General features: G+C 36.5%; 5 protein-coding genes and 1 long non-coding RNA gene across 10 annotated transcripts; 4 read left to right on the forward strand and 2 right to left on the reverse strand.

Annotated features, from left to right (window-relative positions):
* The first annotated feature begins 743 nt into the window (after positions 1-743).
* LOC17895939 (probable serine/threonine-protein kinase DDB_G0267686) lies at positions 744-6673 on the forward strand. The gene is made up of 13 exons (XM_006300559.2): positions 744-1317; positions 1595-2045; positions 2130-2769; positions 2906-2946; positions 3067-3135; positions 3393-3493; positions 3605-3683; positions 3815-3913; positions 4455-4520; positions 4614-4663; positions 4761-4842; positions 5301-5395; positions 6171-6673. Exons 1-13 carry the CDS (start codon positions 935-937, stop codon positions 6301-6303), a joined length of 2289 nt encoding a protein of 762 aa, XP_006300621.1. The 5' UTR covers positions 744-934; the 3' UTR covers positions 6304-6673.
* A 1730-nt stretch (positions 6674-8403) lies between these two features.
* On the forward strand, positions 8404-14020 carry LOC17896384 (BTB/POZ domain-containing protein At1g67900). 5 transcript variants are annotated; one of them, XM_023788275.1, is made up of 5 exons: positions 8404-8586; positions 11573-11765; positions 11859-11928; positions 12021-13265; positions 13351-14020. In XM_023788275.1, the coding sequence occupies exons 2-5, from the start codon at positions 11707-11709 to the stop codon at positions 13867-13869; spliced, it is 1893 nt and encodes a 630-aa protein (XP_023644043.1). In that variant the 5' UTR covers positions 8404-8586; positions 11573-11706; the 3' UTR covers positions 13870-14020. The 5 variants fall into 5 exon arrangements, with proteins under 5 accessions (XP_023644043.1, XP_006300867.1, XP_023644045.1 ...); XM_006300805.2 differs by lacking the exon at positions 8404-8586 and adding an exon at positions 10637-10723; XM_023788277.1 differs by lacking the exon at positions 8404-8586 and adding an exon at positions 10873-11079.
* Positions 14021-15053: 1033 nt separating this feature from the next.
* On the reverse strand, positions 15054-16276 carry LOC17894552. The gene is made up of 2 exons (XR_002835241.1): positions 15934-16276; positions 15054-15547 (listed from the first exon to the last, which is right to left on the reverse strand). It is a non-coding gene; the product is annotated as an uncharacterized LOC17894552 (long non-coding RNA).
* Positions 16277-16776: 500 nt separating this feature from the next.
* LOC17895394 lies at positions 16777-17785 on the forward strand. The gene has a single exon (XM_006300832.2). The coding sequence runs from the start codon at positions 17442-17444 to the stop codon at positions 17643-17645; it is 204 nt and encodes a 67-aa protein (XP_006300894.1). The 5' UTR covers positions 16777-17441; the 3' UTR covers positions 17646-17785.
* Positions 17786-17948: 163 nt separating this feature from the next.
* Positions 17949-21454, reverse strand: LOC17894099 (conserved oligomeric Golgi complex subunit 5). The gene is made up of 3 exons (XM_006300679.2): positions 20235-21454; positions 19344-19817; positions 17949-19147 (listed from the first exon to the last, which is right to left on the reverse strand). The coding sequence occupies exons 1-3, from the start codon at positions 21327-21329 to the stop codon at positions 18227-18229; spliced, it is 2490 nt and encodes an 829-aa protein (XP_006300741.1). The 5' UTR covers positions 21330-21454; the 3' UTR covers positions 17949-18226.
* A 155-nt stretch (positions 21455-21609) lies between these two features.
* Positions 21610-23049, forward strand: LOC111832205 (glutathione S-transferase T3-like). The gene is made up of 2 exons (XM_023788602.1): positions 21610-21758; positions 22062-23049. Exons 1-2 carry the CDS (start codon positions 21739-21741, stop codon positions 22867-22869), a joined length of 828 nt encoding a protein of 275 aa, XP_023644370.1. The 5' UTR covers positions 21610-21738; the 3' UTR covers positions 22870-23049.
* The last annotated feature ends 19 nt before the right edge of the window (positions 23050-23068 follow it).

A 23068-nucleotide genomic window follows, 5' to 3' on the forward strand; every position in this document is an offset into this window, starting at 1 on the left:
GCATTATATATGGTGTTTAAGTTTGTTTAGTAGATAGATATTAGTATTAACTATTTCAAAATGTAACTTCTTTTTAACAGTTTACAGCTTATGTGAAAGTTGAATTGTTAAATAATAGTATTATTTATGAAAATTCTGTGAAATATACTAAACAATAAACTAAAAAAAATCATGTTTCATGTAATATAACTAGTAACAGATAAAGATTAAGATATAAATTTCGTTTTCTTTTATGAAGATTTAATAAGTAGACAAAAAAATATGTATTAAGACATAATACCTTTGCATAATCTACTTTAAAAAAAAGTAGAGTGAAAAACTGATTACATGTGAAAAAAATGATACTTTCTTAATTCATTTATTTTAATTAATCTTTAAACCTTGAAAATCATTTGTAAAGGTTTTTCCAAAAAAAATATGCTTTTATTATATAGTAGTTGTGCCATAATATATCAAATCTCTCCAAGTAGGCTTAAAATTACAATAAAGTACAAACAGCCTCTACCACTTGTGTAGTTGTGTGTTTCTTCATATATTTTTTTTATTTTGAAATATTTGGTCAATTATATAAATTTCCCAAATTTTATATCACCCAGGTGTTATCGAAAATCAAAGTATTACTTATAAAAAAAAAACAACTTGACGAAGAAGAGAAAACCAAAAACCAATGAAAGAAAGGAAGAGAAAAAAAAAAAAATGTAAGAACAAAATGAGAACTCTAAAATCAGAAAAATAAGGGATTTAAAAAAGAAGCAAAACAAAAGATAAAGCAGGAAATAAAAAACAAAGGGGTTTCCAAAAATTGTTGACTCCCTTAAGAAACTTTCTTTCAATTTCCCAGATTTGCTCAAATTCGAGTGTTTCCTCTTCTTCGTTTTTTGACTCGTTCGATTTCAACTCAATTTCTTATAGCTTCAGAGATTTGATCATTGCAATGGAGAATCCTCCAGCAGAGAAGCTGTTGAAGAAGATACGGGAGCTTGAAGAAAGCCAAGAGGATCTAAAGCGAGAGATGTCTAAGCTCAAAGTAACTGCTGAGATTAAGCGTCGTTCGCATTCTTCTTCTCCTAAACGGCCTTCCAGGCGAAACACTGGAGACGGAACTCCGCTGTGGAGAAAGAGTGGTGCCGCATCGTTCCGTCACGCTTCTCCGTTACGGAAGGAGAGTCATACGAAAGCCGGAGCTGCTGGTGGTGGTGGTGGTGGAGAGGGAGGACCATCGGCAGGCAAGTTCAACGATAAACAGTATTTGAATATTTTGCAGTCTATGGCTCAAGCTGTTCATGTCTTCGATCTTAATGGCCAAATTATCTTTTGGTGAGTAGGTAGATTTTGCTGAATCCGTTATTTTATTTTGGAATCGAGATTGACTAGTCAATTGCTAGGATTCTGAATTGGATTTCTATAGTTTTAGGAGCTGTGAGAGTTTGTGGATAGATTTGGGAGTAGTGTAGACTCTAGTCACCTGTTTAGATTCAGAAATTGATAGATTAAAGATAGTAGTTGGTATCGTTTTTAGTATAGGCTCGAGTATCTGATATGTCAGGCAGATTATATTCAGAGTTCAAAATTCGCGTTGGCATGGTTGTTTTAGGAACTCGATGGCGGAAAAGCTTTATGGTTTCTCAGCTGCGGAAGCACTAGGGAAGGACTCGATTAATATACTTGTAGATGGTCAGGATGCTGCTGTTGCGCAAAATATATTTCAGCGTTGCAGTAGTGGAGAGAGTTGGACTGGCGAGTTTCCTGTCAAGAACAAAGCAGGAGAGAGATTTTCGGTTGTGACTACGATTTCTCCTTTCTATGATGATGATGGTTCTCTTATTGGGATTATATGTATCACTAATGATTCGGCACTCTTTCAACGCCCGAAAGTTCCTCCAGCTAAAGCAAGGTGGCAAGAAGGGGAAACGAGCTTTAGTCGGGGAACGAATGGTGTTGCATCTAGGCTTGGTCTTGACTCCAAAGAGGCCGTTGTATCAAAACTTGGCCTTGATTCTCAGCAGCCTATACAAGTTGCTATAGCATCTAAGATATCAGATTTGGTTAGTCCAACTATAGTAGGTTGCAATTTCGTCACCTTTTCTTCTACCGTTGCATCCTTTTGACTATTTTAGTATAAATTGCAGGCATCCAAGGTGGGCAACAAGGTCAAGTCAAAAATGCGAGCAGGTGATAATAACACTGCACACCACGGGGATGGAAATGTGGACAGTCATCAGTCTGATCAGGGTTTCTTCGATGCTGCTTTCTCTGACCAGAGGGAGGATGCAGCAACAAGTGGCCCTAGCACACCTAGGGGGAATTTAATCCAACCTCCTTTTGGTGTGTTCTTATGTAATGAAGAGAAGTCTTCTTCGAAACCCTCCAGAGATTCAAGTGATGAAAATGTTGGAAACTCTGTTATACCTAAGACACTTACCTCAAAAACTGAAGAATGGATGGTGAAGAAAGGGTTCTCATGGCCATGGAAAGGGGATCAACAGGAAGATTTGGAGAGACAGCGTGCTCATTCTGTGTGGCCGTGGGTGCAGAATGTAAAACCAAATGAAGAAGCTCATCATAGTAAGTCTGAAAGCCAGACATGTGAGAGTAATAAACCTGCCAACAACGAGGGTGTGGGTTCTATTAATGTGAACAGCGCAAGCAGTGCTAGCAGCTGTGGTAGTACCAGCAGTACTGTTAAGAACAAGGTTGATATGGATAGCGACTGTTTGGACTATGAAATCTTATGGGAGGATTTGACAATTGGAGAACAAATCGGGCAAGGTGATCTATTCATTTGAGAAACATGATCTCTATTGTGAAAGACATATCAATCCTTCAAGACATCATACAAATTTTTGTGGTTTTCTATTCTGGTCTGCTAACGTACTCGTTATAATTTCCCTCTTTATGCATACAGGTTCATGTGGAACTGTCTATCATGGTCTATGGTTTGGATCTGTACGTTCTTGTCATCTGTTGTCGTTGTAGAATATGCATCATTGATTTTTTCAAGCCTCTATGGAATATTCACTAACTTAAAAATGTAAATTACTAAGAGTTGCTAATGTCTCAATGCAGGATGTGGCTGTAAAGGTGTTCTCCAAACAAGATTATTCAGAAGAGATCATTACATCTTTTAGACAAGAGGTATTATTATTTCCTTTGGCTTCTTTAAAGCATGTTTTATTCAGATTTTTCTTGGTTTAAGCGAGTACTACCTGCCTTCTTCATATTTACATACACCAAAATCAATTCCAAACTACCACAGTTTTTCTTTCTTCCAAATTGCATCTACCTCGAAAAATTAATCATTACAGAGATTATTAGCCTAGATTACAGAAATCATCATTAGAAATTATTATTACTTTCAAAGTACCTATGCTGAACTTGTTTTTATCTTCAAGGTATCGTTGATGAAAAGACTTAGACATCCAAATGTTCTGCTGTTTATGGGAGCTGTGGCATCACCTCAGCGTCTTTGTATAGTGACAGAGTTTCTTCCACGGTTTGACCCCTTCTCTTTAGCGAAAATTACATATCACTACGGGATTTTGGACGCCGGGGCCAAAACACTGACTCACTCTTAATTTTCTATATCTTTCAAAATTATTTGCAGTGGAAGTCTCTTTCGTTTGCTGCAGAGGAACAAGTCAAAACTGGATTTGAGGCGACGTATCCATATGGCCTCAGACATTGTAAGTATTATACACATGATTTTCCAGTTGTGTCCACGGTTTTCTAAGTATAAGCTGCTCTATATTGGTTCGTTATTGCATCTGCCTTGCATATCTTTCTTTTCCGCTCTTTGATTCAGTCTTTCCCATAGGCTCGTGGCATGAACTATCTTCACCACTGTAGTCCACCCATCATTCACCGTGACCTGAAGTCGTCAAACCTACTGGTTGATCGAAACTGGACCGTGAAGGTATTGCTTTCATTGTTGGAGTCATATAGTTTCCCTTAATCTGGACAATCAATAACTTTATACCTTTGGTAATTCTGATGGAGCTTAACACAAGATAATCGTTTACCTACAAAATACCCACCACTCTCACCAGGTTTAGCAGGTGACATGAGTTTGGTGGGTGAACTAGACTTGAATGTCCCAAATTAGAACAAATTGTTTGATTAATTTTCTCCGTGACACGAGTTGATATAGTAGTCTAGGTCAATAAAATAATGTTGTTAGGGTTAATAGTTCCCCTGTGTCAGAAGTCAGAACTTGAGTTGTATCTTGTATGTAAACAACCGTCTGATAGTGAAGGTACTACTCGTTAGACTTTAAAGCAAACTAAAAATCATATAACTATATTCAGAAATGAAGCAAAATGGGTAATGATTCGCCTTTGTGAATAAACCAGAAAATAGGTTGAAGTAAAAAGTTTTGCTAAAAAACTAATAATAGTAATTGGTTGAAGTAAAAAGCTATTTTGTCATAGTTTACTTAACTCTTCATATTCTAGCAGGTTGCTGACTTTGGTCTTTCTCGCATCAAGCATGAGACGTATCTCACTACAAATGGAAGGGGAACGGTACTTTACATTACTAAACTTATTCCCCTTTTTTTCTTTCTATGAAATCTATTTTCTCACAATGTATTTCATTGTTTTTTATCTGTTCGGCAGCCGCAATGGATGGCACCAGAAGTTCTTCGAAATGAGGCTGCTGATGAAAAGTAAATTATCTGTTTTCTTGCTTGATCAAGGTCCTTTGCTTATTGTTTGATCTACTTTTCAATTCTAACAATGCTCTTCCCACTCTGTAAATGGCAGGTCCGATGTTTATAGCTTTGGAGTAGTACTATGGGAGCTTGTGACAGAGAAGATCCCATGGGAAAATCTAAATGCTATGCAGGTATAGTTTCCACTTAAAGGGAATAAGTCAACACCGTCCCGAATGAGAATTAGATTAGGGAAATCCAAAACTCTGCCATATCGTACTCCGAAGATATACAAGACCATATTGGTTAAAAGAATAGTAACGTCAGAAAATACTACAGCTAATTGTTCTCTGATATCCATTTAGTTTCCATCAACCATATGTACTTAGGTTAGTATGTTGACTACCCATTTTGGCTGTTTTTATTAAGGCAGTAGAGTAAATTATCTTACTATAGTAAAACTACCTATAAATGTGCAAGTTCAGTGAGTTGATGATATTTATGGTCAACTCAAAGGTTGTTTTGCAACATGCTAAACATGTGTTCTGCTGAAGAAAGCTTTCTTTTCCTGTCTCCTCTTTGTTCCTGTCTGTATATAATACACTCACACAGTGAAACAAATATGAAGAGAAGTCTATTGAGAAACTTGCAGGTGATTGGAGCAGTGGGGTTCATGAACCAGAGGCTGGAAGTCCCAAAGGACGTTGACCCTCAGTGGATTTCATTAATGGAAAGCTGCTGGCATAGGTACATAAAACATATTTAACATTACGAATACCTTTCTAGAGACAAATAACGTCACTTATGATTCGGTCTTCAATAGTGGTTGCATATTGGAGGCACCAAAACCTGATTTTCATTTTGAAAAAACACGTCTTATGCCACTCTCTAATTTTCTGCAATAGCTGAACTAAACCTGATGTTTTGTGTCATGAATGAACATAGAAAAAAAAAAACTACAGTGTAGGGATTTTGCAAACTCTTACGGAATTAATCGAGGTTGGATTCTTATTAGGTAAAGCAAACTTTGGAATAATTGATTACTGTTTAGGAACTCTTGAGTAAACAAAAGTTTGATAAAAAAATATTTACTCTGCATTTTCGATCCTTTGATTCCCATGGGTCCCAAACACATACTGTCAGTCATATACCATTCAAGGCTTCATTAACGAGTGTAAAGACTTCAAGGTTTTATGCTTTTTTGTGCTGAAATTTTCCACATATTTAGGGTCCCATAGGAAGGCTAAAGTTTGGTACAATGATTGGTGTAAGTCTTGGTGTCATTATAAATCTTGTATAGTTTTCTTTCAACCGACACCACTGTAGGCAATTAGTTGGTGACTGAAAGCTGTAAGTTGTAGATCTGAACTTTGATCATCCAGATATAGTGATTTGCTTTTACAGATTTACCCAAACAATTAAAAGATACATGCTAATAGACTCTTTCACAGTTGCGTTTGATGAAATATGTTATATAAAGTAAATGTAGCAGCAGCTAATGTGAGTTGAGATATCTGTGCAGTGAACCGCAGTGTAGACCGTCGTTCCAAGAACTGATGGACAAACTAAGAGATCTTCAAAGAAAATACGCTATACAGTTCCAAGCCGCTCGTGCTGCATCGATAGACAACTCTTCTTCTCTAAAAGAAAAATAAACACGAAGAGCAGAGAATCTGAATATCATTTCGTGTTCAAGACGACGAAAGAAGAAGCTTATGGTACAAAATAAAGAAGTTTGATGGAAGAACAATGAAGAGAAGCATCTAAAGAAGACTTTGATATGCTCTCTCCCTCTCAGTGGTAAAGATGCTACTCAAAGAAATTCTTTGTATGGAGTTCAATTCGAAATCAGTCAATGTGTTTGCGATGAGAGCTACAAAAAGATATACATATATTAACCGTGCCAATCTATTTATGTAATTCATAGTGAGAGGCAAACCCAGTTTTAAGCATTCTGTACAGGTGACAAAACCATGATTTGTAAACCTGATTTTTAGTAAATAGTGTCACATTTATTTGTGGAAACCCTTGGCCTAATTGTCAAAGGTTCAGAAGTTTAAAACCTAACCCAAACTATATAATTTAGGGACATGAACGACTTGAGACTATTAGACCACTCATCAATGATATTTTCTATCTGTATTACTTGGCCATGTTACACATGCCGAAAATAATCTTTATCCATCTACAAGTTGTTCAAATCGTTGTAAGGATATGGTCAATCGTCTCTTGTATTTATTAGTTTAAGAAATTATACAAGTAAATAAAGTGTTACGTAAACCAAGTTAGATGTGACAAATATTCGCCTAATTAACCTATGTTATAAAATGTTGCTAATTAACCTATGTTATAACCAACCATAAGTTTTAGCCAAAACTGTTTCTCCTCCCCCTTCACGAGTTTGTGATGATTATGATGTTGTTTGAGCTTGTTTGAGTCACTTCCTATTCTTGGGGTAACTGTTGTAGCGTGCAAAACCATTTTGTGGTAAGATATTTAATTTGTAGGATCGAATTAGATTTTGACAATAGCCGAACATGATGTGCATGAATGAATAGTTTCCTTATAAATAAATAATTATTTTGTGACACCTCACCATGAATTGGATAAAATGGTTGTATGCTTAAGATCCGGTGAACTCCACTCGTAAAGGGTACAATCATAGGTTTGTCTAGTGGTTGCTCCCTACACTCTAGTAAAACTTATCATGAAGTGGTAGTAGGATCATGGTTCTGTAATTCTGAAGCTAGATGCTATATATTATCTACCACATTGGAAACTTACCAAATCCAGACATAGTAAGTTATATATCCATAATTTAGGAGATTTTGAGTAAAATATATAGTATCAACGGTTCGGAGTACATCCTCACTAATCGATCACCATTTAGAACCGTTTTTTCGAATTCAAGATATCGATTTGATAATGTAATCGTAACAAATGTTATAAATAGGATAAGATAGTAAAAGAGTAAACTACTCATATGATACATATTCACCAAACATCTTGCAAATAACAACCAAGTGTATCCATTTCTAAATGCTTCCAAACAACTTAAATTATCACATATCCACTTTATCTCCTTGACACAAGTAAGACAGCAAATTTGGCCAAAAACTAAATAAATAAACAAGACGAGAGAGAGAGATCTATCAATCTATATGAAGGAGTACAAAATCCAGCTCAGCTCCAATCGTGGAGGGATCTCTAATTGTGACAAAACTGGATCCCACAGCCACACACAAAGGGACCACACAAAGCAGGCACTGTCGGCCAGAGACACCCACTCGGGTTACATTAACATTTAATCAAAAACCACACAAATCTCTTCTTCTTCTTCTTCTTTCACACGTATGGTTGACATCACGACAGTAACCTCTCATGCAATCCCCAAAGCACCCTTGTTTGAACCACGTTTATATCAAGAATGCCATTGGCCCTCTCGTCCTTGCCCTTAAGTGGCCACTGATTGATCCAAGACTGTCTCTCGTCACACTCATAGGTCGACAATACCGGACCTAAGCCGTGACGGGTTTTATATTTGTGTTCCCTCAACCACTGGTGCTAGTTTGGGAGTTTAAACTAACCGATTCTGACAAGTCATGGGACATTGTTGTTTTGTATCATAAGTCTTATGCTTTTTAACTTGAGCCATATATATCTTTGGCTCTATCAATAGACAAAACAATATTTTATTTTTGATATATATATTTATTCTTTCGTTAAGCTTCATTTCAACTCACACTTCTCCTCATTTGGTAATAAAAACAAAGATCAGCTTTCTTCTGCATCATATATCATCTCTCTCTTCTTGACCTAAGTCCATACATCTTTTCATCAACCTAAAGCTTTTCAAGAAAGTTTCGAACCCTAGTTTGTACAATTAAACCTTTCTAGCTCGGAAGATAACAACGTAACGACGACCAATATAGAGCTCTGTAAGTTTCCCTAACATTTTTAGAAACTGATTTTTTTTTTTTTTTTTTTTGGTTTGGTTTGTGATGATATTTTGATTTGAAGCATTATTGCACCAAAGTGGAATGCTTTTGATCTTAAATCATCCAATAAATGTTATGTGTTGAGGAAGCTCTACCGAGAAAAGTGATAGATATATATCTTTCTTTAAACCTACGATTTCTACTACTTAAAGATTGAAACCATGAAAAAAAAAAAAAAAAAAGATTGAAACCATGTATATTATTACTTCTTGTTCTTCTTTTTGTTAAATTTAGACATATGATGAAATAGAAATTAAACCTCGATGACATGAACGATTCTATTATTATATAAGTGAGATTATGATGGAAACATATAGAGAACTAAAGTGATCGAACTACAATACTCTAGAGTCTAGACTGTATAGTTAATGTTAGGCTCCCTACCTTTTTAGTCTTGACCACAACAATTCACACGAATCCTCAATCTTATACTATAGTATTACGCAGATTATATTTATTATTTTTATAAAACTTCAAAAAAGATAGGGGTAGAATGAAATCTTCATTATTTCAGTCAAAAGTAATAATTTGCAGAGAGATGATCTCAAGTTTAACATTTTGTCTTTCTTTCAAAAGTAATCTAATCTCAATGATTTGCTATGAGCATGCCTACTACACTTTTAGTCTTTGATAATACTAAGCATAAATGGGTAAATTCGACATTTTCTTATCTATGTTTTATATATTCATACAAAAAAAAAATAGATGTGAAAAAGACAATGAGACCTTTGTTATAAATCTCTATTTTTTTTTTAATAATTTATAAATACAATTTTTTTTATTTGTTCTCCAACTTTCTTCATAAAGTGTGTACACTCATTAAAGACTATACGAAAAAAGAGGTTATTGTCGATTTCATTGTCGCACTTTGATATTTTAACCCTCTTTGATAAGATTAGGTGTGTGGACTATATATGGGCTGCTTAAAAATCCAATCTTTCTTTTAATGGTTTCAATGATTTTTTTTCTTATTTTTATAATCAGAAATAAAAATAAAGAGTAAATTACATGAAATGTCAAATGTGTATTTAAGAGGTAAGAACGATGACAAAAATGTAAATTAGGAAGAGAACGTAAATGGCAAATTAGTCCCTTGTTATGACTTGGACGTAAACCTATGTGGACCATGCAATTTCATTATATAGAACAATAATATTTATTCATATCAATTTTTACACTCTCGCTCATGTCATTTTCATAAATATACATGTTATACATATATCACCAAACAAATAAATATATATCACGTTTTTCTGTTTAATTGATTGTATATATTTACATATTGCATTTTATGTTTATACATTGATCAATGTGCACAATACTTAATTTGACACAAAATATATCACTTGGTATAATTATGAATAAAAATCAGTTTCAATATATAGTATTATTTTACATTAGTAACATTCATAGATGTATCTATAAATAGCTAACGTGTTTTCAAAATATTAAAGCATTGCAGAAAACTTTAGTTCGAAAACTTCAAAAATGAAGTCATAAAAGAACAATAAATTCAAGAGCCCATTTGTTAAATACTTTATCTGGAACCAATTCAACTTTATGAAATCATAAATTCTAACCTAACAATATAAATATATCAAAACAATCATAAGTCTTTCTATACTATTCTTCTATAGGTATGCAAAACATTCATTATCGTGTCTATTAGCATGCAAATTATATGTTTCTCGTACGTTAAACCTAAAAAGAAAATAACAATGATTATTTTCTTCTCACAAAAAAGTGAGTTATATATATTCGAATCTGTATATTACTATTTGGAAAAATCGACACGTCGCTACATCAAGTTGGAATTTTCAGTTTTACTTTTCCTAAAGATCGCTTATATATATCAAAACTTTTGTATCACCTACCATATATGAAAACTCTTAACACATCAATATCACTCACTGTAGAAGTATTATATCTCTATGTTATGATCACTATGAAACCATATATGTAGTGAGCAAAGTATGTCTACGAGAGTGAAGTGAAAAATAAAAATATAGAGAGGAGGCAATGATGAGGATAGAGAGAAGGTGGGGGAATGAGCAGAAGCATCAAGCACGTGGGATTGGTGATTCTCTTTGCACGCTGGCGAATAAGCCTTACCACTATTTTCTAATTTTTACCCCAAAATACAAAATACAAAAACATCAGCAAAATTATTGATGTATCAACAAAATCCTTACCTAGAATATAAAATATACATAAAACAAGAAAAAACAAAGAAAAGTTGTAAAGTAGATCGCTCTGCTTTTTCTTTGGGTTATCTCTCTTTCAATCTTTTGAATGATTGGTGAAGAGGGTTTCCTGGGAAAATTTTCCTTAGCTGTTATACTAACTACTACTAGCTATAGAAGAGAAACATATACTCAAAAGATATCTTAAGGGTGATGATGATGTAAAGAGAGTGTTTGGTTCGAATCCAAAGTGAGTTTTTTTTTTTGTTTCTGGTTTATGCATGGGAATTGACGAACATGCTTGTTATGGTGTGTGAGTTTTTGTTTGTTTTATCTTTTTTTTTGTGATTGATGGAACATTTGGTGGGTTGTGATGTGTAATGTTTATGTTGTGAGTGATAGGATTTATCTAAAACACTTCTATCTTGTTTTCTCTTTTCTTCTTTTTTTTTTTTCTTATATTGCATTGATTTTGATTCTTTTTGTTTGTATGTCCATATCAGATTGGGTATAAGGAATTTGATTGAATGGACAATGAACTTTAGTTTTGGTGGTCTCAGTTTTTTTCTGGGTTTTTTTTTTTCCTTTTTTTTCTTTCTATATATCTATCTAACTAAAATCATTCACCACAATGACAAAAATCTCTTTAGAAAACAAAAATAAAATCTGACTTTTTCTCTCCCAAGAAACAAAAACTCTTAAGACAACATTTTGATCTGTTTTTGTTTTGTCTGAATTTGAAGACAGGAGAGATTTGTCGGAACTGTGCTTCAAGGTTTGGTGTCTTAGAAGAAGAAGAATAAAAACCCTTTTGGAGTTTCTCCATTATGCATAACAATTTCTGAAGATTTGAAGCTAAATTACTTGTAAATCAGCTATGAAGTTTATGAAACTTGGATCTCGTCCTGACACTTTCTACACTTCAGAAGATTTAAGGTAAATTAGTAAGTAAATTTAGTAAAATCTTTGGGGTATAAATGTTTAGTAAAAAAAAAAGCTGAAAATTGTTTTTGCCTTGTTGCTTTGCAGATGTGTGTCTTCTGAAGTTTCCAGTGATTTCACAATAGAAGTGTCAGGAAGCAAATATCTACTTCACAAGGTAATACAACTAACCCTTTCGTGTTCTTCTTCTTGAAGATGGTTATAAGTTTTTAAAGTTTATTTGAATGTTCTTCTTCTTGTTGTTTACAGTTTCCACTGCTCTCCAAATGCTTGAGGCTTCAGAGAATGTGCTCTGAATCTCCAGAATCCATTATCCAACTTCCAGAGTTCCCAGGGGGAGTGGAGGCTTTTGAGCTCTGTGCCAAATTCTGCTACGGAATAACGATAACGATCAGTGCTTACAACATAGTTGCAGCGAGATGTGCAGCAGAGTATCTTCAGATGTCAGAGGAGGTTGAGAAAGGTAACTTGGTGTACAAGCTTGAAGTCTTCTTCAACTCTTGTATCCTTAATGGATGGAGAGACTCCATAGTCACACTCCAAACCACAAAAGCTTTTCCTCTGTGGTCTGAAGATCTCGCTATCACCAGTAGGTGCATTGAAGCCATAGCATCTAAGGTCTTGTCTCACCCATCTAAAGTCTCTCTCTCACATAGTCATTCTAGGAGGGTTAGGGATGATGACATGTCCTCAAACAGAGCCGCTGCTTTGAGCAGAGGATGGTGGGCTGAAGATATCGCTGAGTTGGGGATAGATCTTTATTGGAGGACTATGATTGCTATTAAATCTGGTGGCAAAGTACCAGCTAGTCTCATTGGTGATGCCCTTAGGGTTTACGCTTCTAAATGGCTTCCTTCTTTACAAAGAAACCGGAAATTAGTCGGTAAGAAGGCGGATTCTGACTCAGACTCGGATACGGATTCTTCATCGAAGAATAGGTTGTTGTTGGAATCCATTATAAGCTTGCTTCCAGCTGAGAAAGGCGCGGTTTCTTGCAGTTTCTTGCTTAAACTCTTGAAAGCAGCCAATATCTTAAACGCATCAACTTCTTCCAAGATGGAACTAGCGAGAAGGGTAGCTCTTCAGCTAGAAGATGCAACCGTTAGCGATTTGTTAATACCTCCAATGTCCTACAAATCCGAAATGTTATACGATGTGGACATTGTCGCGACTATCTTGGAACAGTTTATGGTCCAAGGACAGGCTAGTCCACCAACTAGCCCTCTCAGAGGTAAAAAAGGAATGATGGATAGAAGAAGAAGATCTCGTTCGGCCGAGAATATTGATCTTGAGTTCCAAGAAAGTAGAAGATCATCCTCAGCCTCTCATAGCTCAAAACTTAAGGTAGCTAAGCTTGTCGATGGATATCTTCAACAGATTGCTAGAGACGTTAATCTACCGCTCTCAAAGTTTGTTACTTTAGCTGAGAGTGTCCCTGAATTTTCAAGACTTGATCATGATGATCTCTACCGAGCAATTGATATATATCTCAAGGTTCAGCTCTCATCCTTGTATCATATATATACCAAACGAATAATCTTGGGACTTCTCTAATTTGTATTTGTCATTGTTGTTGCAGGCTCACAAGAATTTGAATAAATCAGAAAGGAAGAGAGTTTGTAGAGTATTGGACTGCAAGAAACTATCAATGGAAGCTTGTATGCACGCAGCGCAGAACGAGATGCTTCCTCTAAGAGTAGTGGTCCAAGTCCTATTCTACGAGCAAGCACGAGCAGCTGCAGCCACGAACAACGGTGAAGGCAAAATGACCGAACTACCAAGCAACATCAAAGCACTCTTAGCTGCACACAACATAGACCCTTCTAATCCAAACGCAGCCGCTTACAGCACAACAACAAGTATAGCAGCACCGGACGATCAATGGAGCGTCTCGGGTCTCAAATCACCTAAAGCAAAGCTATCAGGGACACTAAGAAGCAAGCTAGCTGAAGATGAAGAGGTAGACGAGAGGTTCATGAACCAAGACGGAGGAAGAACTCCATCTCGGTTTAAGGCCTTTTGTGCAATCCCTGGCCGACCAAAGAAGATGTTCAGCAAGTTTTTGTCCATCAACAGAAACTCCAACGTCAAAAACTGAAAAATTTACTTTATATTTTTAGGTATTCTTAGTAGGAGTAAAAAGAAAGAAAAAATGTTAAAACCTCTTTGTAACTTCATTTAAATCTCCTAATAATATTGTTAAGAATCATATAGTAGTTGGGGTTCATGAATGAGAAACATGTTTAGAATTCAGAAAGGGTCAAAGAAATTGACCTGAGTATATATTTTGAACTTTGATTATTCTAAAAATTTGTAAAGAGTAAAAGTCAAATCTTCCTCTTCTGTCTCTGTTGGCTGCTACTGGTTTTGATTAGTACATATCCCCAAGTTTCTAAGTATTTTACGTCTTTCATAATGGTTTTGCACTTATTTTTTTAGACAGGATATCTCAACAAACATGGATTTGATATGCAATTAATTAAGTTTACATATCACGATTGCTTTCTATAATAATGTCACCACCTATCACATGGTCTCTTTCTCACTTATACAAAGTTTCCAAGTTTTTCTACTAACTTCCAACTATTTCTAACAACAATTCTCTTGATTTCAAATCATTCTTAATACAACAACAACTTTACTTTGAAGATTTGACCTAATCTGTTGATAATAATTATTTTTTCATACTATATTATACCAATATGAGAAAATCCTTTACAAATTTGACTTCATTATATGGTTATTTTCACTTTCCATAGAAGAAGAACAAAAAGTGGAAAAAATAGCACCGCCCAAATTTAAAGAGACAACAACATGGGCACTTCGTGTGAAAAACAATTTCGACAGTTTTAACCTTTACATTGCTCCTGCCACATTTTATAACACATACATAATTGTTTCTCTTTCAATCAATAGATTGTTTCTTTATCACTTTTTAGAAAGAAAACAAGAATTACAAACATTTCTAAAGTTGTTTGAGCTTTGTAGTGTTTTGAGAGATGAGTCATGACTCATGAGTACTTTGATTGATTTGCCAATCTAGCACCAAGCCATGTCTGGTTCGTAACTGTTTCTCATTAGTTTGATAATTTGCCCTTTGAGATGACTTAAGAGACCAAGATTTATATAGTCAATAACCTTTTTAATATATAGATTGGGACCTTGTTATATAAAGGTTTTGATCTACTTTGAGCTTCAAGGAGGGCATCTTTCATATTAATTTTATATAGTTACAACTTACAACTAAGGTTCGCCTTCACTCTACTCACAAATCCTCGGATATGTACTAAAAATATAAGAGTAACAACATCTAAATCTTTACATTATATATGCGTAGGTGGAGAGAGTTTTAATCTCTTCCCAAAGAGGATGGAAGGGGAGTTTATATTCACCTTTTTAGGAACCATTAGCTCAAACCCTTCATGGTTACAATTAATACATATTGTTGAAAACAAACCTATTTCACCATTTATTGATTGAAGTACAAGTAACAACAACAAGCAGTTGCCATGCCATAGATATCTATTTAGCGGCTCGCTGGCTTGGATGAAGGATCCGATAGAGATGCTGCCTCGATACTCTTGGTACGCGGTAGTGAAAGAGTCCGGTGCATCCTACACCGGAAAGAACCAGGGTGAGTGGTTGGCGAGCAAAGGCAGTTGGTCTTATTCATGCTTGTCTGACGAGATAACCCACCAGAGCCAGTTTCCGCCGCAGAATTGCCATCGGCAGGAATTTCAACTTTCATAATCCCTTTGTCCTTGGCCATTTCCTGGCTTTTATTGACCGATGTTAAGAATAAATGCATTAGAAACCATCTAGCAAAATAATGTTTCCTTAAATGTGGTATACTGAAATATGTGGGAGATTTTTTTTTTCTTATATGATTTTTAACTTAATCAACTGGTCCGTAGTAGTTAAGAGTTACTGACGCCTAAAATATGACTAAAACAACTACTAATACATTAAAAATTGGATGTGTTAAAGTAGTTTTATGTATGTGATTTTGAGCCTAGCAAGAATGGTGGCTACATAAGAAGATAACAACAAGATCATCGAAGAAGTTGGAAGCTATCAAGCTACCATGAAAGGAAATGATTGATGAAATAGAAATGTTGTAATACGTATCAATGTGAATCATCAAGATCAGTAATGGACATACCTCTATATATGTGGATGATCAAAGTTTGAAGTTGAAGCTGAAGCAAAGTCCAAAAGTGCTTTGATTTAGCTTTTCTGAAGATTTACTCTTCTTCCAAATTTATATGCTCTTCTTCTTCTTCTTTGTTCTTGGGGGTCACCACGGGAATGATGATGCACTAGCCACTACATGAGAACATCAAAAGCCAACTGTATACTTTATTTCTCTCCATAATGTTTCAACCATTAATCTTATCCCCAAAGAGCCCATCATTGTGTGATTGAGTTGGTCCCTCTTCTTTATTGTCTTTAGCGGCGTGTCCTAAACCTGGATTAGATTAGATCATGAATCATTGTAATGATCGCCTTATTCTAAAAATTAGATGTTTCGTTTTTTATTTGATATTTTTCTAAAGTATGCTATAGTGATTTAATATACATGTACATTATAATCATGTATATATATATATATATATATATTATTACTATACTATACAATATATTTTAAAACTAAAAACCAAAACTCTTTGAACATATTATATTGGAAAAAGACATAATAACTAAAACGCATGGAAATTTTCTTACAACCAACCAAGATATTGGAAATCTGGTTGGTTAGAAGAGACAATTAACATAAATTTTTTGTAAAACCAAAATTTAGCATATAAACATCTTTGGATAATATTACTAATCTTCATGTTCTGTTGTTGGCCAAATATATAAGAAAGAAAACATCATTGTTACAAGACTTCACAATACTAAAAAGTTAGTTACCTCATGATTGATCCAAAACCTTGGCAAGAGTAGTACTTTCCTAGTGGTGGCTATTGTGACTAAAAGAAACAATCTTCGTGTCTTATTAATAATTAAGTCTTAGAAATTGGAAACTTAGCAACAACTTCTTTGTGGCAATATTTTCATGATAGAGTAGACCAAAGCCGAAACGTGTTAAATTTTGAGGCCAAAAAAAAACAAAACAAGAAGAAGGAAGACACGAGTCTAATAATAAACAATGCGTTTGCATAAACTTGAAAACGAGTGATCAAAAGAAACGTCTCAAGAGTGGATATCAAAACTAGAATCTTCTAAGTTGACCAACGACTCGAGTCCGTCCACATGGCAGCCTTTTCTATAGTCTCTCAACGTTGAATAAACCCGACTCGTTCGTTCGTTATCCAAAGGTCAAATTTAGAGATATACGTTAGGAGACTCTTTCACAAATGTTTCAACGTTACCGACACGTAACCATAAACTCACCGAACACCGTCTTTCACGTTTTGTTTATATAAAGATAAATTATACTACGAAGGATGAGTCGTCTCTCTGAAATCACAAAACCCTTTAGTTTATATTTTTGGAGTTGAGACTAAACTCGGCGTTGCCCACCAAACCTAACTTCGCTTCTACTTCACACAAAGCTCGTGTCCTCCTGTCTTGGTACACACAAGAACATATATAGTTTATATAAAGAGGTACGGTTCTCTTTGTTTCAGTGTAAGTTTGATCTCTCGAGTTTGTGTAATAATAAAAATGGAGAACAAGGTCAATAACGGAAACGAGGATGGTCCAATAATACATAGCCAAGTGGTGAAGATAAAGAAAGAGTTTGAGAAGATTAGCCAACCGTCGTTGCAGCAGCCGGAGATGAGGAGGGTTCTTAGCGAGATCAAGAGGCGTCAACGTTCACGTTCTCCTCTCGGTCTTGGTGAGAGATCTATTTCCGTTGAGAATTGACTTGATCCATAGCTGTTGACTTTGTAATCCAGAGAGAGAGAGAGAGAGAGAGAGAGAGAGAGATTTTGTTGTATATATTTTGGTATGTAAATACTCTTTTGGTATGAATATGATGGATACGTCTTCCCCTCTTTATGCTCTATTATAACTCTGCTTCGCTTCTCTTTCGATCTACCTTACTCTGGTTTTGGTTTTGGGGAAGTTGGACCAGGTCTTGAGTTTTGAATACATGTCACACAAAGAAGATTACGTTTATCATGTTCAAGTCTAGATAAGATCAGATACGTATAAAGAAAACGACTCTAATAATGAATCAACATTAGAAACTAGCCCAAAGAGGGTTCGATCTCTGACATAATAAACAAACAAAAGCAAAGAGCTTTCTCTTCAAACAAATTATGAAAGTCATTGAAGACACACCAACTACGGTGTTGATGTATGAATCTTGATTTACATGACATGTATGTGAGAGATATTGTAACTACACAACTAAAGAAAAATCCGTGAATGTAGTAGTTCCACTAACCCCGCAATAGAAGATTATTGGTTCGGTAGCAAAAAAAAAATACCCACATGGGAGCTTATAAGTTTTCTTGTGTCAAAGACGATCCAATTTGAAGCATTAGAGGATAAACTGGACTGAACTCTTTGTCACCTCTCGACCTGATTTTCACTGCATAATCATCCAAAGTGGCTTTAATACCCTTCCAAATCTGATCCTCTCTTTGGTTATCAAGCCACAGTGAGTACTGCTTAGGACTCAGTCTGTTCTTTTGCATTGGTGATTCTAACTCGTCTGGGCCTCTCGTATAGAGATGATGAAGGACGATACTTGGTGGTAGATCCTGGATGAGAGGAGATGTTCCCATTTGAGATGTTTCCAGGAAAATCAACGGCCTAAACGCTCTAAGAGCTCTGTACGGTGCTCCGAGTTGTTCCACGGGGAACAGATTCTGTCCCACTGCTAGTTCAAGCTCGGCCATGTCTTTGGTCATCCTGAGTTTTCCCCATTCTGAAAGTGGTCGCACTAGGGAAGCATGTCTAATGTAGAAGATCAAAACCCTTGAAGCCATTTGTCTTGCTAGTCTAGTGCATATCAATTCTGCCCCTGCAGTGTTAGCGGTCGCTGCAGAAGGCAATAATCTGGATAGGAACTCACTGCGGAAGTGAAGAATCGATCTCTGCAACTCCTCCATGTATGGAGAAGCGTTGTTGTCCATGGCAGCATCATCAACACCAAAGTTTTGATCATGGATTTGAAGAATGCAGGACTCGAGCTGGTCTCGCATTGCTTTAAACAAAGGTGTAACTGGCTCACATGCCGCATCATAGATTGCAGCCAGATTAGGAGACAATACATCAGCAGCAATGCTAGGAAGGTCTGCTACCATGGATGAGATATGTGTGTGGATTCCTTGCAAATGCTGACATAATGTGAAGTTTCTGATCTGTGTTGAAGTCGCAGGACCTGATATCTGGCGCGTCTCAGGGCCCGTAGAAATCTGTAAATATAAGTGTAGCTATGTTACATGACAGACATAAAAGCATACATTTAAGACTTCCTCAATGACAAACATTGTATACAAGCAGAAATTGATGCCATACTCTAGGTTTATGAAATCCACGCTCAAAAGACAATGGGTACCAATAACCTACCAAGTGGAAAGAAAAGCAAAAGAGAAAAGAGGTTTATCATACCTGGCACTCAGCTCGTTGAGCTAGGTTACTAAGGGCCTTGCCTATCTCACGCAAAACTAGAAGAGTCAAACGAGCATCCGGATGCACAGCCTCAATCTCATCTTGAATATGTGATAATACCTGTGAGATCTGTTCCTTCGAAGGTAAACTCCCACGACTCGACATAGGGAATATGGAGTTCACAAGGTCTGACAAGCGGCCAAAGCATAGGGATAAGAAAGCAGTTTGGAATATTGCAATGCATGCAACCATTTGTTCTTTCCTTTCTAAATTAATGGCAGGTAACACTCCTTTCACATCTGTGTTGTGAGAAATCCTTTCAAGAAGATTTTCTATCATAGAAACGAGCTTCGGATATCCCATTGTGAATATTTCTTTTACAAAACTCGAAGCTGTGTATGCAGACTTCATTTGGCTAGTAAACGCCTTCACAAGTGCATCCCAGACTCTGTCGGTTAACACAGAATCACCTTCCTATGCATACAAACACTTCATGTCAGTAATAAAACAAGAAAAACAGGTTGGAATCCAATTTACTCAACATCCCTGACATCGCAGAAACACATTCTCAAGTTTCTTTTTTGATTCAAAAAACATGTAAGGATAATCTAGTAAAGCTGATCAACAATCAAGAATCTTGAGATCGAAATCCAAGAGCTCTCTCTTCCTCTCAATGATCTAATGCAGCTTGCCCCTCATAACATTGACAGTGTCTTAGAGATGGAACTTAACAGGTGACAGTATAAACTCATCCAAGAACACTCTCTTTGTCTCAATTAACTAATGCAGCTTGACCCTCGAGACATCAACACTATTATAGAAACGAAACTCCCGACAGTATAAACTAAGGAATCAAAAATGGGAGCCTAAATAACCAGCAAAATTCCGAACCTTGATGACTTCGTCAAGAAGAAGGACATGAGTAAATGGATCCCTTTTCTTGGACAGTACGCGCTGCAAGTGCCACACAGCTACAACAAGTGAATACAACTGTTCCATACAACTAGCCATCCTCTGCCACAACGCCTCCCTAACTTTAGCACCGCCACCAATGTGCGGTGCTCCGCTAGACCTAATCCCACCAGGCCCGTACCCACCACCAGAGCCAGAAGAAATAGCCTTCATGTCCATAGCAACAGTCACACTCTTCACAGCCATTCCCTTATACTTATTCACCAATTGATCCACCGTAGGCTTGAGCTCTCCAAGGTTATAGAAAACTTGCAGACCAGTCCCAACCTCAGCTTGATTCAAACCTTCCATGCCTCTCTCCAACACCTTCATCGCTTCAGACCTCAATTTCTCCCCAATCTCAGTAACAAACTTGATTTCCTCATCAATAACATCAATGCCGAAGAGATCGTACTCTTTACACATGGTTAAGATCTCGAAATGAAGCTGTGCAGCTTTGGTGAGATCGATCTTATCTGGATCGGGAGAATCCGTTAGATCTCGAAGCTTCTTAGAGAGACGAAGCGTACGAACGGAGTGAGAGAGCAACTCAGCAGCGGAGTGAAGATTAGATAGCTGAACGGATTTGGATCGGATCGACCGGACTGGTTCAGAGAGATCGGATCTGACACGACGAATAGAAGATTGGAGTGAAGAGACGGAGGATCGGAGGGAAGAGAGAGATACATCAGCGTGAGAGAGAGAAGAGAGCTGAGCAAGCAATTCAGGGTGGCGAGAGATGACGTCATTACGGAGCTGAGTATCGAGGAGGCGTATGGCTTGGTGGAGACGCTCGGCGGTGGAAGCGGGAGATCCAGAAGCGAGAGCAGCGGAGGAGAAAGATGCGGAGGAGAAGGAAGAGGAGAGAAACGGGGCGAGGATAGGATCTTTGGCGATAGAATCGAGCGGTGAAGAGGAATAAGAAGACGGCGGTGGTGGTGCGCCGGAGGAGAGTGAAGAAGGAGGAGGGTTTTTAAAGGTGGAAAGACGTTGAAAAGATGGAGATGACGAAGGAGACGAAGGAGGTAGTGCCATTTTCAAATCTCTAGAGGTTTTGAATTTCCAATGGCGATTTCAACAGATCAAAGAGATACTCATTTTTTCAAAGTTTAATTCTCTGAAACACAAAAACTCTGAAAGGAAGACGATAGTGAACCGGTCTACTTAAATTTCTGCGTGTGAATTTTGTTGGTTATTAACGAACCGGAATTATCATTTCTGGGATCATTTGTATATGGGCCTTGGCCCGAACCCAGACCCATTAATAACGTTTTATTGCAGTTACTTAACTTAATTGATAGTTTTTCTCACAATTTTGTCTGAAGTGAAGCTTCTCGTGATCTTAAAAATTAAAACTTTCGTTCTCCTGAGAGCAAATTCAGTGGAGTTTTGAAAGTGAGAAATCAAGAGAGGCTTAAAGCAAATCAGAGTGATTGGTGAATCCATGCAAATCTCCTTCTCAGGGTATGATTCTAATCTATTTTCATGAATTAGCGTAATTAGATGTGATTGTAATTAGGGTTATCTGAATTGGGATTTAATGTCAGAAAAATTAGGGTTCTTTGCATGTTAGCGCAATTAAGGTTCTTTGAGTAAATAATCAGTCTTTTCTTCCTTCTTATATTTATGATTGATTGGTGATTTTAGCCATAGTTTCTCTGTTTATGCTATGATTGAATAATTTTTGGTTGTGGAATTCGTTTCTCTGTTTTGGTTGGCATATTGTATAAGTTTTGATTGTTTCAAGCTTTTAAACCTCTTAAACAGTCAGGAACCAAATCAGTGTGAGAGTTATGGTGTGAATGAGCAAATGCGGATGAGTCATGATCCAAGCCTAGATGAAGCTCAACCTAAGAAGCCTAAACAAAGAAGGAAGTGGTCACACATGGAAGACTTGGTGCTCGTCTCAGCTTGGCTCAACACTAGTAAGATTGTTACTGTTGTGAATGAGCAAAACAACAGTGCGTTTTGGTCACGTATTGCAGCTTATTATAATGCTAGTCCTAAGCTAGCTGGTGTGGAAAAGAGAGCTTCCAGTTCTTGTAAACAAAGGTGGCAGAAGATTCACGATATGGTACGCAAGTTTGTAGTAAGTTTTGAGGCTGCAACAAAACAGAAATCAAGTGGCCAGGGTGATGATGATGTCATGAATTTGGCTTACCAGATCTTCTTGAATGATCACAAGGTGAAGTTCTCCATTGAGCATGCTTGGAGGGAGCTAAGGCATGATCAGAAATGGTGTAGCTTTGCATCTCCTACAGATAGATCTTCAAAGAGAAGAAAATATGATGATCTCTCTGCACAGTCATCAAGCTCTTTTCTAGTTACACATGAAGAGGATCAAGCTCGTGGTCCTGTTGTTACAAAGTCCATATGTAAACAGCTTGTGAGCCAGCCAACCCCAGTGGTTGAAGAAGGAAAGGCTCTGTTGGAGTTTCAAGGCATGTGGGAGATAAAGGAGAGGCTGTCGAAGAACAAGTTGCTGGACAGTCTTCTTGCAAAAACAGAGCCACTTTCTGATATGGAACTGGCTTTGAAGAACAAACTAATAAACGACATGTTGTCTAATTCTTGAATGAGTTTCTGTTTCTGTTTGTGTCATGATCTTTAAAAGTTTCGGTATGATCTTGATCTGATTTCGTTTATATTGATCTTGATATGCTTATGTTTCTATTGACTTTGACATTTTCTGTCTAATGAATCAGTTTGTATGTTTGAATAAATCAAATCAATCTAATGAATCAGTTTTGATCTATTTCATATTCTCTTTTTCA

The sequence above is a fragment of the Capsella rubella genome, unplaced genomic scaffold, assembly GCF_000375325.1.
Source record: "Capsella rubella cultivar Monte Gargano unplaced genomic scaffold, Caprub1_0 scaffold_2, whole genome shotgun sequence".
Classification (NCBI taxonomy): Eukaryota; Viridiplantae; Streptophyta; class Magnoliopsida; order Brassicales; family Brassicaceae; genus Capsella; species Capsella rubella.